The sequence below is a fragment of the Manduca sexta genome, chromosome 17 (assembly GCF_014839805.1).
Source record: "Manduca sexta isolate Smith_Timp_Sample1 chromosome 17, JHU_Msex_v1.0, whole genome shotgun sequence".
Lineage (NCBI taxonomy): Eukaryota > Metazoa > Arthropoda > Insecta > Lepidoptera > Sphingidae > Manduca > Manduca sexta.
Genome location: NC_051131.1, coordinates 1,242,507 through 1,256,837, shown reverse-complemented (window position 1 = coordinate 1,256,837; position 14,331 = coordinate 1,242,507). Strand labels below are relative to the sequence as shown.

The window sequence follows — 14,331 nt, the reverse complement described above, 5'->3', positions numbered from 1 at the left end:
TAGTCAATCTAAATATTAATATAATAACAATAAAATCAGCCCTGTATTATATACTTGCCCACTGCTGAGCACGGGCCTCCTCTACTACTGAGAGGGATTAGGCCTTAGTCCACCATGCTGGCCTAGTGCGGAATGGTAGACTTCATACACCTTCGAAATTCCTATAGAGAACTTCTCAGATATGCAGGCTTCCTCACGATGTTTTCCTTCACTGTTAAAGCGAAAGATAAATTCACAAAGAATACACACATGATTTTTTTAGAAAAGTCAGAGGTGTGAGCCCTTGGGATTTGAACCTGCGGACATTCGTCTTGGCAGTCTGTTCCACTCCCAACTAGACTATCACCGTTTTAAAGTACTAAGTAATATTTTACTAGAAATAACATGTATGTTAGAAATATTTTAGTAACCTCTTGTTTTCCTCCAATATTTTCATGTATATTGCATTGTGTACGTTTTGTATTCGATTGGCAATCGAAAAAGCAACCGCACAATATGTTTACAAACCAAAACACTTCAACTCTACGCCACTACGCGTTTTCAATAGAAAATTGGAATGAAAAATCTCCATTTTGAATGCGAACAAGGGCTTGGCTCGTGAATGGGCCAATCAGCGTGATTATACACTCAGATATTTTAAATGGGCCTTTCATTTGTGAGCTTGTTGTTTACAATATAAATTATTTGCCGTCAAAATAATGGGCTAATTTTGGAATTGTTTGGGAGGGTTTGAGTATTTTGTTAGTGTCTGCCTAAAAATGAATAGGAATTGTTAAGTGAGACTAACTAATTTATTCAATAGAAACAAGAAACTAAGAGTAACAATGCAGATATTTCTTTAGATTCTTAAGATAATTGCAATTTAATGGATTATTTAATATTTTTAAATTAAGAGTATTAGTGAAGATTAGATTATTATGTAACTATCGGGACGTATTTAGAAAAAAATATCTTGCTAACAAAGCTGGAACAGCTTCTTTCAATATTGTAATAGATGAATTGATATCACGCCTGCGTCAACCTTGGGAAATCCTCGATTATATAAATGGGCGAGACAAGACATACATTATGCTGTATGAGTTATATTACATAATTTAAATAAGGTTTGGGAAATCTGCTGCGAAAAATTTTTGTCTAACTATTCGCCAGCAGCGATATTGTAAATGTGAAAGCTTGTGAATATCTTACGATGTTTGTCAGAAATAAACGCAGAAACAACTGAATAGATTTTGATGAAATTTGGCAAACGGACAGTCTATGTCCTGGATTAACACAGGCTAATTTTAATAAAAAATATTTTGTTCCCGGGATATGTATTTTTATAATCTGATTTAGAAATGGATGGCGCTGGCGTCGTACAAATGACGCTATGAATCAATACAGTGTTTAGGTACTTTGTGGCGAGAGAGGCTTTTCATGCGAGCGAAGTCGCGAGCAACACCTATTAGGTTTGCAAATATTATGACTATATACCTTTTGGGCAGTATGATGGGATGCACGTAGCTCCAACATTTGATTTTGTATTATTTTTGTACTTTTTATAAATGTTCGTGTCCTTCCTATTGCAATGTGAATAAATGTTTTCTTTCTTTCTAGAGAATGTAGAGGCCTCTCTACAATACATGATATTTTTTTAACAGCATGAAGTAACTGATTGTTATCTTTACTATATCACACATTTTACAATCGCGATCTCAAAATGAAAATGGACTTACAAATACATGTAACAAATGTGTTGTTTGCTTTCCTTTAACTTAGAATTTACAATATTAAAAGCCAAGTGCATATCCTTTTGTTATTTTATGCAGTGATAAATGATTTTGTCCTTTTGGCTCCACGTCCCGCAAAAGTTTAGAGAACCGATGTACGGGGTGAGTGAAGTTTAGTCAGTCGCTATCGGAACGGCGGGGGTGGTGTACGCTCTTCGCCGCCAAGTTTCCCGCCATAATGTCCGCGAGAGGTAAACGCGCGTTCCATTTTTAAATTTATATTTTTAATTTTTTTATTCATAAGGAATCGTGTAAAATTATATTAAAACTCTATAAATTATTCTTGTGATAGTTACAGTTTTAATCGCGTAAATGTTTAGGAAACTCCTATTCTAAAAATTATTTTACTAATAGGAAGCTACATTATTCCTAAGTGCTAAAGATCTTTTTTCAACTCGGGCGAAAGAAGAAAATAGAACATTTCCATATTTAAAATATAATTTTATTGTTTCAGTTGCAACGGTGCTGCTTGTTTTCGCCTTTGCCGAATACATTTGTTGTTTTGGTGAGTACAAACTTTTCATAAAATTCCTATTTACACAAACACCGGATGTTTGGTTTTTGTTACGAAAAAATAATGTTATTTTTACGTGTGAAGGCGGAGTTTATTTGCTATCAGATGGCCTACTTGATCTTTAACCTTGAAAATTAAAACTATTTAATAACATTTCTTTTAGATTGTAATCGTTTAATTTTACACATACTTTAACTGGGAACTGTTAATGCTAATTATTATTTGTGGTACAAAATGATCCTCGAACGTTTTCATTACGCGTGGATACGTTTTTCGCCTAACAACCCCTTCAAGGCTACAGACGAGACCTTTTAAGTTACGACTAATATTAATAATTCATATCGAGTTAAACTTTAATTCTTTTTGTATTAAAAATTTCGCCTGGTGTTTACTTAAATGTCAATATTTCTTTACTAGTACGCATAGAAAAAATTTAATGCTATAAATATTGAAGGGTTGATTTTCGTTGTAAATTAAAACATGTAAGTTATAAATTACAATTGTATGGAAAAGAAACGTTAATTGTTTGACTTTTCTGTTCAGTGAGGATAAGTATAATTTATTCGAAGGATAATTTTTGTTTGATGATTGAATCAAGGAATAGAATATAGAATTAGTAAATATTTGACTAAGGGAAATGTAGAATTATTATATAATTTATAAATAACTAGTTGACCCGACAGACGTTGTCCCGTCTTAACTATGAATTTGCAGCGCGCATTCTGTCAATCGCTGACAGTTATTTCAAACAATTGACAGTTAAATAAAACAATTATTTTCGTTTTCTTAAATTTTCTAATTCTCCGCGTAATTTTTTGAATTTTTTCTTTCATAAGAACCTCCTGACAATTACAAACAACAAAAAATAGTGAAATCGGTCCAACCGTTCACGCGTGATGGCGTAACCAAGGGAAATAGGGTTTCATTTTTATATATATAGATATCTTGTAATAAAAAATGACATAATACTGAACCCAGATATTTTGAATCGAACTCGCACTTCGCGTTTTATAATTTGTCTTAAATAAATTTAGCAAGCGCTCACCCCCATCCGTTTAGTCTTTGATCGTCGAGACGGTGCATTACTTCCGTTCGATTACTCCCATCCCGATTGATTCAAACGCTCTTTGCTCCGTTAAATGGCGCTTTGATCGAATCCCGAGTGTCTTGATGGATAGTGGGGGGATTTTAAAATAAAAACGGGGGAAATCCTGTTTCGGAGTGGGTCTTTGAGTCTTTGGCTCGTTTTGGTGTCCAATACTGAACCATATTAGAAGTGTCTTCCAGTGGCGAACCGTCCATACAATCTGATTCCTACCGGCTTCCCTTTTAGGTTTATTTACGTTTGTCTTAGTTTTTGTTTACTGTAAAATTAGCCGCGATATGTAGCTAAGGCATTTTTTTTGGCCTCGGGTTACCTTTTGAAAAATTTCACCTTTTGCCACTAGTGTCTTCCTTTCTTCTACTTTACGTAGCAGACAGGGTCCACGATTACCATGTAAAACTTACTCGATGATAGTTATTATGGAGTGCACTTGAATTAATATGACTTCTTCATCAAAATCAGGCTGATTTTACTTGATTTATACCGACAGAGTTCTGATGGCTATTTATTGGTGTGGACTAATATAGTTTATCTCCATGTCTTCATTAGTCGTTATTCAGGAGTTTCGAGCGCCATTCATTGATCAATATAGTTGTTCCCTGTATCTACGCTAGTAATTATCCAGTCGGTCCATACGCTTGAAAAAACTTAAGGACACGCAAAGAGTAATAGTGACATCAAATCAATTCTTTATTGTGTGTTTGTCGGTATAGCAGTTGGATTTATTATATAAATTATTATAATCATTTCTTATGTTTACGCGAATGTTAGGCACGGGGAAGTCGGTAGTGTCTAAACTGTGACCACGAAGGCGATAAAATCCTTAAAATAGTTTATTTCAATATACGAATAAATAACGGTTTTTCATCATCATCATCATCATCGCAGCCACAGGAAGTCCACTGCTGAACATACGCCTCCCCCAAGGATCTCCACGTCGACCTGATGGAAGCGGCCTGCATCCAGCGACTTCCTGCGACCTTAGCCAGGTCGTCCGTCCACCTTGTAGGTTAGGTTAGAGATGCACCTATCTAATGGTCATGGCCCGCCCTAGAATAGGTGCTACGAGTACGCGACCTCGGCCCCCGAGCTACTGCAGTCACTACCAACTTTTCCTTCCATGACTGCAGTATCCACTCCTACAGGCCGTACTTTCCTTTCCCTTAACATCATCTACCCACAAACCATATTTCCTCTCCCCGGCTGATGATGGGCAGCAGCGTCATCAGCGTGAGTCCCCTCCTGCGTTCGCCAACCCGCCTGCCAAGCGTGGCGTGTATTGGCAAATACTCCCCAAAGATGGTAACGGTTTTTAAGGGCCATAAAAATCGACTCTATTGCGGTACAAAAATATTTCCATATTATACATAATTTATTTGCCATATTATATAAAAAGTAGTTAGCGTATATATTACTATTATTGTTTACTGAAATAATAAAAATTTTAATAATTTAATTATATTTTCACAATATATCAAGTAAAATAAATTATTAGGTAGTACAGCGAATCTTACGATAAACACAAGACAGTCAACTTCATTATTTACTCAATATTATAAACTCTAAAGTAAATCCTCTCTGTCAATAGCCGTTCCAACGGACACGCACACTTAAATGAAATTAATTGTAAAGGAACAAGTCCCTCCGTTAACTCGGCATTGGCACAGTACGTATTGAATTTTAATTACTCCACCAGTTCAGGATTACGTCCAAACAAACTAATTTAGTTTGTAGTATGTGATTGATCTGGGTTTCTGTTATGTATTATTGGAACTAGCTTTGTCCGTGACTATGTCTGAGTTTATTTTTTAGATTAATAACCCATAACTCTGAAATAATGTAAGTGACTACAAATGGAAGAAAATTTAGACGATCAATATTTAAATAGCGTGTGCTCACGAGTAATCTTTTTAGCTTTGTTTAATACTTAGTAAAGATGTTCCTGTAGTCTTACCCCGTGTATAATATGGAAAAATTTTACATCGTAAATAATGTAAATTTACAGGGTATCATGAGACTTCTGTCTTGGAGTTAGAGCTCAATGTCGCAGAGTATTTTGTGACTCAAATTGCTTGTGATAGTATTCATAGTGTGTAGACGTCTAATCTAGCGAGAAACTTGCCTATCTTATTATTAAGTTTCATAAAAATATAATTAAAATTGTATATAAATATTAAAATACAGGGTCATTTAGACATTGCGTTAATGAAGCCACACACTCGACTTAACCTATGCTAACATTTTGCCAAAAATCATCCACGAAAAACCAATATTTTTACCAAAAATCCCAGTTTTACTTTTCTGGCCTTTTGATCATTTCATAGTTAAATGCGAATATGACATATGTATGAGTGTATTTCTGACTAAAAGTGTGCTGTTGCCGCTGCGACAAAGTCTCTTAAAGTAGTTGAATTGGCATTAAAATTAAATTACTTTTTATTGATATTTATTTAAATTTAAAAATAGAATCACGATACGGCGCAAATATTTTTACTCTACTAACAAGCGGTAAAAAGTGCAAACGATGAAAAGTTTGTACTCGCACGTCAAACTGCAACGCCCGTAAACGTGCCTTTTTGTATATATCTCCTAAAACAAATTCTAAATTGATTTAACTTTGTTTCGCGCTTCTATCTCGCGTGTCAGTTCAAATTAAATCGGATGGATTTTATTAGAATTCTCGATACTATATTTTGGCCAGTAGCATTGCATTTTATTTTTATTCTGTGTTCTATTTTCAAAAATGAAAATAGAACTTTTTATATCATTTAAATTTGTTCTGTGTAGCCCAGTTTTAATATTATTTTCCTTGACAAATAGTCGTATACTTTTTGCCACTGGAAATATAACAAGGAAGACTTATGCATGATTGTCGACAGCATAAGTCGACTTGACACTAATGTCAGCCTAGTCCAAGTTTGTGAAGATGTTTGTTTGCTAGAAGTAAACGCATAAATCGCTTATGTTATGGATTTGGCCTGAATAAATACCCGTCAGTTGAAAGAAGTATCTAGAAGCTATCTTTATGTCACTATTTAAGGTAGTAAAGGCAGGTGGTGATCAGCCCGATTAGCTGACCCGCTTGCTTAAACAGGATGTTTGCTGATGATGTAACAGGATGGATGCTTTTGATATATTTAAAAAGTATTTTGTTTTTTTTTTATTTTTTTTTTGTATTCGATTTTTTCCTTGTGTTTGAAATTTGTACAACAATCGGCTCCATCATTGAGAATCAGACTTACAATTGACAAAGATTTTATCGAATCGGAAAAAAAATATCGAATTCAACACTGACTTACAGACAATATACCGCTTAAACCGTTGTAGTGGTGGTTTTAAATAATGATTTTAATTCAATATATACTTTTTCAAATAATGTCGATAAAAGTTTTTTTTTAAATCGATTCGAAAATTTTCGGACAACGGCCAGTATTGTAATAAGAGCTATGTTCTCTTTGTACTGTTTTGTTTTCTCATGACACGATATATATGCAGTGATTGTTCTTCGTTTATTAGTTTGGAAGCGAACAAAGCGTTCGCGGAGTTATCCCTCACATCCCACTGCAGCCCGAGAGTTATTATTCACAGAGTTTGGACTGTTCTACAAGTTAATCCCACTGCGGATTGATACTGTAACGGGCTACTGACAAACTGGATAACGTCGTTTATTTACTAGGTGGAATTGAAAATTGAGTTTTCTATACATAAGCAAAGGCTCTTTGTTTCATGCACAAAATGGTTTGGTTAAATATAGAATACAATTCGAATTTTGAATTTCGAATTCAAATACAAAATATTTTTTCAATTCTTTGTTTAAAATAAATACTAAGTCCTTTTTAATATAAAATGCATTTATTATAATCAATAATCATTTGTCAAAATCGGCTCAGTGTGAGCGACGCTAGAGTGGAACATAAATGCATGCAGACATACATAAACAGAGCATTGAAAAAACTCAAATTCAAATATTAAGTATGTAACATCTCTTCTTTGTTTATATTGCTCTGCAAGTCCAGAATCGTCTCCTTACGTCCTTAAGCATTCTAACCGGTAAGTCAGTTTTTATGTAGTGAACATATACTGTAGACGGTTTTGTCTACAGAGTGGATTGACCAGCTCGATAGAGAAAGTAACAGTCTCACGTGGCAAACTCTAATTTCTTCAGCAATGTGTTCCTTTATCGTTAAACCATTCGATAATAATGTAAGTAAACGAAACTTTGAAAAGTAAATGTACAGTTTTCCTAAATTTATTATAGAGACGGTTACTTATTTCACATGAGGCAGTAATCTAACATGAATAATAATTTCTTATAATACAAAGCATATGTTGAATTTTTGATAACAAAATTGCCCGTCGAAACATAAACGGCACGAAAGGGATTACAGAAATAACATGCTGTTTTGAGTGGTATTACCGTCTAGTTCGTGAAACGTGTAATTTTGTAAGACTACTTAGCTTAGAGGCCATCCATAAGCTACGCCACGTTATAAGTGGGCGGAGGTCAATTAAGTGTGACATGCGACAAAGAGGCGGAGATTCATACGTTTCGGGACGTCACTTGGCAAAATCTTCAGTAAATTAATTGTAAACAAAAATACTTAAAATATATTAAATAACTAGCTATACATATATAAGGTATGTGTTAAAGGTTGGTAAAGACTGAGGGAGAAGTCAAAAAATCATGAAATTCATGTGACGTTATTAATTAATGGTCCCCTATGAACAACGTTTGTGGGTTGCGTCTACCGTGCAACATACGCAATTCGCAATATTGTCGTGTTTTATTGGGAATAAACTTGATCAAGTAAAAATAATATTTTTGATCCAATATAATGTAGCTTTTATTAAAGGAAATTTTAAAGTCGAATAGGTAGTAAAATTGTCTCGGAGAAACTTACTAACAAATCTACCTATTTTCAAAATTGGTTGAAAGACCTTGGTCATATCGAAGATGCTTAAAATTATGTATGTAAATAAAATAGTAAAAAAGTTAGTGCCTCCTTATAGTGTATTAAATTATAATGTTACTCACAATACTCAAGACAAAGGGAAACATTTAATAAGAATAAAGTTTTTTTTCCTACTTTTGGATTTTTTATAGTCGAATAGTAATCTTCTTCTAAAGTAATGCTGGTCTCGAAATCCCTTAAGAACGTAAATCCCAATTTTGCTTAATATAAAAATTGCTTACCCCATAATAATTCCATAAAAGATCTAGATCCTAAAGATTGAAGATTTAGATTTCACATGGAGTGTTTGTGACGCACACGTATGTACGCATAAGCAATATATTATCAGATAATGCAAGTAACAAATCTTTGTAATAATTCCCTAATTTTTATTGTTAGCGATATTATTATGGCAGATTTTCTTACGTCGGTCGCAGACCAGAAGTTAAGTGTAGCTAGCTATCAAATCTAAGATAATATTTTTTCATTTATACTTATGTTAGACTGCAAACTATGTTAATTAAGGGATATTCAACGTATATATATATATATTTTGAGTTATACTAGCTAACGTAACAAAGCCAAGTTAAGGCCTACAATACAAACTATTTTTTACAAAAACTAAAAAAAAAATAAACTTCGTCATACTGGCCAGCAGTGGCGAAGGGTGACATTTTCTGAAAGAGAACCCGACACAACATATAGGTGAATTGCAAATCGTTCGAATGAAAAAAAAAATCACGTCGAATTGATAATCTCCTTTTTTTGAAGTCGTTTAAAAATTAGATTTTACGTAAGTTGCGAAAGGGAAGCCGGCAAGAATCGGGCTATATTGACCCTTCACCACTGCCAGTTAATAATTCATTTATAAAAAAAAAACTATTTTCTAAATTGATGATACTGGTCAATCGTCGCGAATATCGCGTCTGATGACTGTCGAATTCCATTCCTGTGCATGTTCAAATAAAGAATTCAAATTGATTGTCTCGTCTGTCAGTTTGAAATGAAAACGGAAACAGAACAGTGTCCACCGCTCGCTCGCTGACTTCGTTTTGGGAATTAACGTCGAAAATTATTGCACACGTGCATAATGCAGTAGTTTCAGAACATTCGAGTGGGCGATGTGGTCGGTATAAAAACAGATAAAAGAGCGTTTCTTTTAATTTATGACCCGTTAATATGAGACCAGTGTTATTTTAATGGTTGGGGATATGTTTAACGACATATGCTAACTAAAAGTAAAAATGTATCTGTGGTATCCAATGAATAAGTTATATTATTCATTCACTCTTTTTAAGATAAAGCCCTCTCTCGACCAAACGTCCTTAAGCATTCGTTCCCTATACAACGCACGAGTCACGGGCGGGAATTTGCAAAAGATTTACGAATTATTTCCTTAAAAATATAATTGTATACTTTAAATTTTTTTACTATTTCAGTGGGTTTTCATTACGAAACTAGTGAAACAACATCCACATAATAAAATTAAATAAAACAAACACGATAAAAGTTCAATATTACAGAATTATAACATGTTAAATATCGAATAGACAGCTCCTAAAAATACGGTTAACGCGCAAATTTTTTGAAAGCACGATTCTAACTTGTTATACGCATCCAATTATACAAGTTTATTTTAACTATTTAAATATAAGTTATAAACAATTTTCTTTCTTTCTAGTATCAAGTAGGCTATTGCAAAACGTATTGTTCCCATCGAAACACGGATCATAAACTAGTATCAAAGTAAAGTTGTGAGAATCGCAATCTTAGCATACCAAATGGGAATGGTGTTCGGAAACTACAAAGTTAAATCTGATAGGACGGTGTCGGCGAAACTCGCGTCAGCCGATGATTGTATTCAAATCTCTTGTAAATCTACTTTGTTGGCGATGTTACATTCGCAGTGTTTGATACAAATGTCTATGTTGATCAAAACTTTGTAAATTGTTATAGAATTTCAAATGTCGTTATTTTTAAATGTGTCAATTTATGGTATGATTTGAATAGCTGCTGTAATACATGTAAAATTTAAACTATTAATTCGTGGTTGGAACTCAGCCGAAACGCAAATTTGCATTAGATCTATTCTTCACAATATTTGTCGGTTTTGAGAATATGGTAGAACTAAACCACCGACCAACCGGAACCAGAAAAAAATTGAAAGGGGACTATGAGAAAAAAAAAATGTTCACCTCTGATTGCAACAATAAAAAACTGGATGTAACTTTCAAAATTTGTTTTTTTTTTATTAATAACTAACATTAAAATACCATCTATTTATATTAATCATCTATAAATTCATTAAAATCATTTATAGTTTGCACAAGATTTTTTTATACAGTTTATAGGCTATATATAGCTAACACACTATGTAAAGCCACACCTAAGGTAAGGAAATAAACTTCACCGGCCTTTCACGCTGAAGGGGCCTTGAAAGGAAGACACATTTTAATGAAAATCCACCTCTAAGGTAACGAAATAAAGTTCACCGGGCCTTTAGCGCGGAGGGGACCTTAGAAGAAAGAGCAATGACTATTACTTATAAAGGCTTAGGCCTAGATTGGAACTCTGTAAAACATAATTGTGCTTTAGTTATTTGAATATAGAAATATTTGAAAGAAAAATATATAAGAAGTTCGCCAGACCAATTTATAAAAATAAAAATGCGTTCATACCCTTACAAAAACTCATCAAAACACTAATTACTAGGTTCACGATTTCATTATTAATATTATCCTTATTGGATTTTATGTAATCTTACTGTAATTTATTATTTATCAATACATTTACTAAATATTATATTTTTAGGTTATTAAACGCCTTTGAATTTTATCCATTTTGAAAATCAAGGTGTCAATTGAATTACTCAATAAATACCAAAAATAACAAATACTGCTAGCAAACTTCTAATAATGTTTAAATATATTACTAAAATTATAGGCAGTTCGCTTGAATTGTTTAATGATGTCCACCGACTAAGCATTACATTTTTATAACTTGTAAATATTTAAGACTAGTTTAGTTAATAGTAGTCTTTCGGATTGCCGTTGTTTCTACATTATCAGTTTATCGTCTCCTTTCTTCTTTAATTATACGTATGGCCACCAGCATTCCATTCCGGTACGTCTATTTACAAACCGTTAACAACTCAGAAACTACAGCGTCGGATCAAAGTGCCCAAATGCACTCCATAACAAATGGCCCAGTAAAATGGGAGCCGGCGACTGAAGCATCCAGATATTCGAGACGGCAATCCCTCAGGACGCCGCGTGAAATCCGTGCAATGTGATCGGGAATTATTGATGGCCAGGTTTCCGTCCGTGCATCACCCGGCACGGTTCCGCTAATGTGCGCTGCGAATGGTACTATTTTTTTGATATTTTCAGTATTATAGTAACGCCAAGACCCGTTTCAGTGGGTATGCAAGTTTTATGAGCATCAATATTTCTTTTTGTTGCTTTGAAGCACTTTGGGAAATCAATTGGATTTGGGAATGTTTTTGTTCACTTGGATTGCATTTTATTTCTAAAGTAATTTGTGGACACTGCGAATTAGCACATGTTTTAACGGTATGAGAAAACATGAGGAAACCTGCATACCAAAGAAGTTATTCATAAGAAAAAAGAAAGTCTGCCAACCCGCTTTAGGACTGCGTGGTGAACTAAGGCTTAAACTCTTTCAGTAGTAGTGTAGTGTAGTAGTACAGGCCCGTGCCCAACAGGGAGACATTATATAATAAGGCTTATATTGTTATTGTATATATTCATGTTATTAAGAAAATTCTCATTCTCTTCTGTATGCTCGATCCACGGCTGTGTACCTAACATTATTGTAATACACACTTATTTCAAATATAAGAAGGTAATAAATAAATAAATTATGCAAAATATAATACAAAAATACCCATCTAAATTGTTGCCTGGAGCTAAATTAGTTTATCAATTTTAACAAAGTTCATTTATATTTGTTATGCTTTGACTGGTGCTTCTGTGATATTACAAAAACATTCCAAATTAACAGCTTCTTTGACTTCATAAATATTATGTTAGTGTAGGCAAAATTAATCCGTGATTATATTGTTGCTTTGATATTACAGTAACTGGTGCTGTAATTATTAAGGAATGTAATTAACTTTGTTTATTATTTATTTATTAATATTAACATATTAATTGCTGTACATAAGAGAAATAGGGTCCAAATATATTACGAAATTCTTCTAATCAAGGCTGCTTGCTAATTGTGTCCTACAAATGTGATTATTTCTATATAACTACAATTTTGTTACCGAGATTAACAGTGCTTCATTTAACGCAAATTTTAAATCAACTTCTCTCATTTATAACTAGACTATTTGTCCACTATTATTGACTATTATTGATTAGTATTATCTGTATTTTTTTAATGCTTTGAATGACGAGACGAGCTTGCCGTTCGCCTGATAGTAAGCGATACGACCGCAGTAGAAACACCATCCAACACCATGAATCACAAAGTATTGTTTGGTATTCCACTGCGCTCGCCATCCTGAGACGTGAGATGTTAAGTCTTATTATGTCCAGTAGTTACACTGGCTACAATGTCCTTCAAACCGGAACACAACAGTGGCTACTTGGCGGCAGAAATAGACATTGCGGTGGTAATCTGTATCTTGCTTTTTTTAACTCTTTAAGGAGTTTTGTCGTGTACGACAATGTCCGTCCTTCGGCTTTTATCGTTGTTTACTAAATTTTCATGTTTTTAAAATATTTTTAATAACACCCCAAACCTTACTGACGTAGGCGTCTTAATGTATCTTACTTCAAAGGCCTCGAAATTTAATATGCAAGTAGCATTAATTTTGATGAGTTCGATCAATAATAGGTTTGTGTGTATTTGTGTGTGGTGTGAGCGAGGCCACATTGGTTATTTACAAAATAATTTTATGAAATTGTGTTGACACCGACTAATTGAAGTGAAATGATTATGTAATCAAATAATAAATATTTATATTGTATGGGGGTGAATCCATCTTTTCACACTTATGAGTGTTCTAATTGAAGGTTAACTTTGATAGCAAATAGGGGATTTTTGACACTTTTACCTACATGGCTATAAAAGTTTTTCGTCAATCAGAATCTCCGTAATTGCAAAAAGACGAGGTCGCTTCCGTAGACGGAATAAGGCACCCTGACTATATATAGATAGAGGTAGTAAGTATTAAATTCCTACATATTGATGTATGTTGTAAAAGTTTGCGTTTCCGTTAAGTTTTATGGTTAATTTATCAATTACCACGAGTTTCCGCGAGGACTTTGTTTAAGCACAGACATTTTTCTCCAACGGTAAAGTGAATCAACAGTATCTAATATTAAGAGGGGTAACCAAGGAAAACATTGACAATGTAGTTTTAGGTAATTCTTTATATTAACAATTAGACATAAAAATTAGTAGATTCTTCTTCTGGCTTGTGGCAGACTTTCCCAGCTGTGTCGTCATACAATACTCTGAATTAAGAAGGTCAACATGCCACTGCAATTCTCTCGTCAGAATGTTATATCATACTAAATAGAGGCTCGCCGCTTCACGCGCGTGAATAGCCTTTCCCACTACAAAAATGCCTTATCATGCAAGCATCATCTGTAAAAATCAATAAATAAACACATAATATCCCATAGGAGCAAATTGCCGGAATAAAATAGCTAATGTGCTAACGCAGGATATGTTCTATCCGTGTTCCAAATTTCATCCATATCCGTTCAGCTGTTTCAGCATTTACATCTAACAAACATCCAAACATTTTCACAAACTTTCACATATACAATTAGAAAGATAATATAAGAACTAAGATTAGAAAGAAGGAACATTATGGTTCAACGGACAGTCGTCATAATAAATTTCAAATCGGTACCCAAACATTGCATTGTTTTTTTTATAATTTTTCTACGCAATAAACTTGCATTACTACATTTCCAACAGCTTTATTTGAATTTTTATCGTACCAAGGTAAAT

At 33.7% G+C, this 14,331-nt stretch overlaps 1 protein-coding gene across 2 annotated transcripts in view; it reads left to right on the top strand.

Annotated features, from left to right (window-relative positions):
• LOC115450999 (beta-1,3-glucosyltransferase-like) overlaps nucleotides 1–14,331 on the top strand; it is a 36,954-nt gene that overhangs the window by 9,639 nt on the left and 12,984 nt on the right. Inside the window, exons 1-2 of one of the 2 annotated variants that reach the window (XM_037439740.1) lie at nucleotides 1,847–1,960; nucleotides 2,224–2,274. In XM_037439740.1, coding sequence (XP_037295637.1) covers nucleotides 1,948–1,960; nucleotides 2,224–2,274 — 64 coding nt within the window. In that variant the 5' untranslated portion in view covers nucleotides 1,847–1,947. Of the gene's footprint in view, nucleotides 1–1,846; nucleotides 1,961–2,223; nucleotides 2,275–14,331 lie in introns of those variants that run through there. The other variant, XM_037439741.1, reaches the window with a different exon arrangement.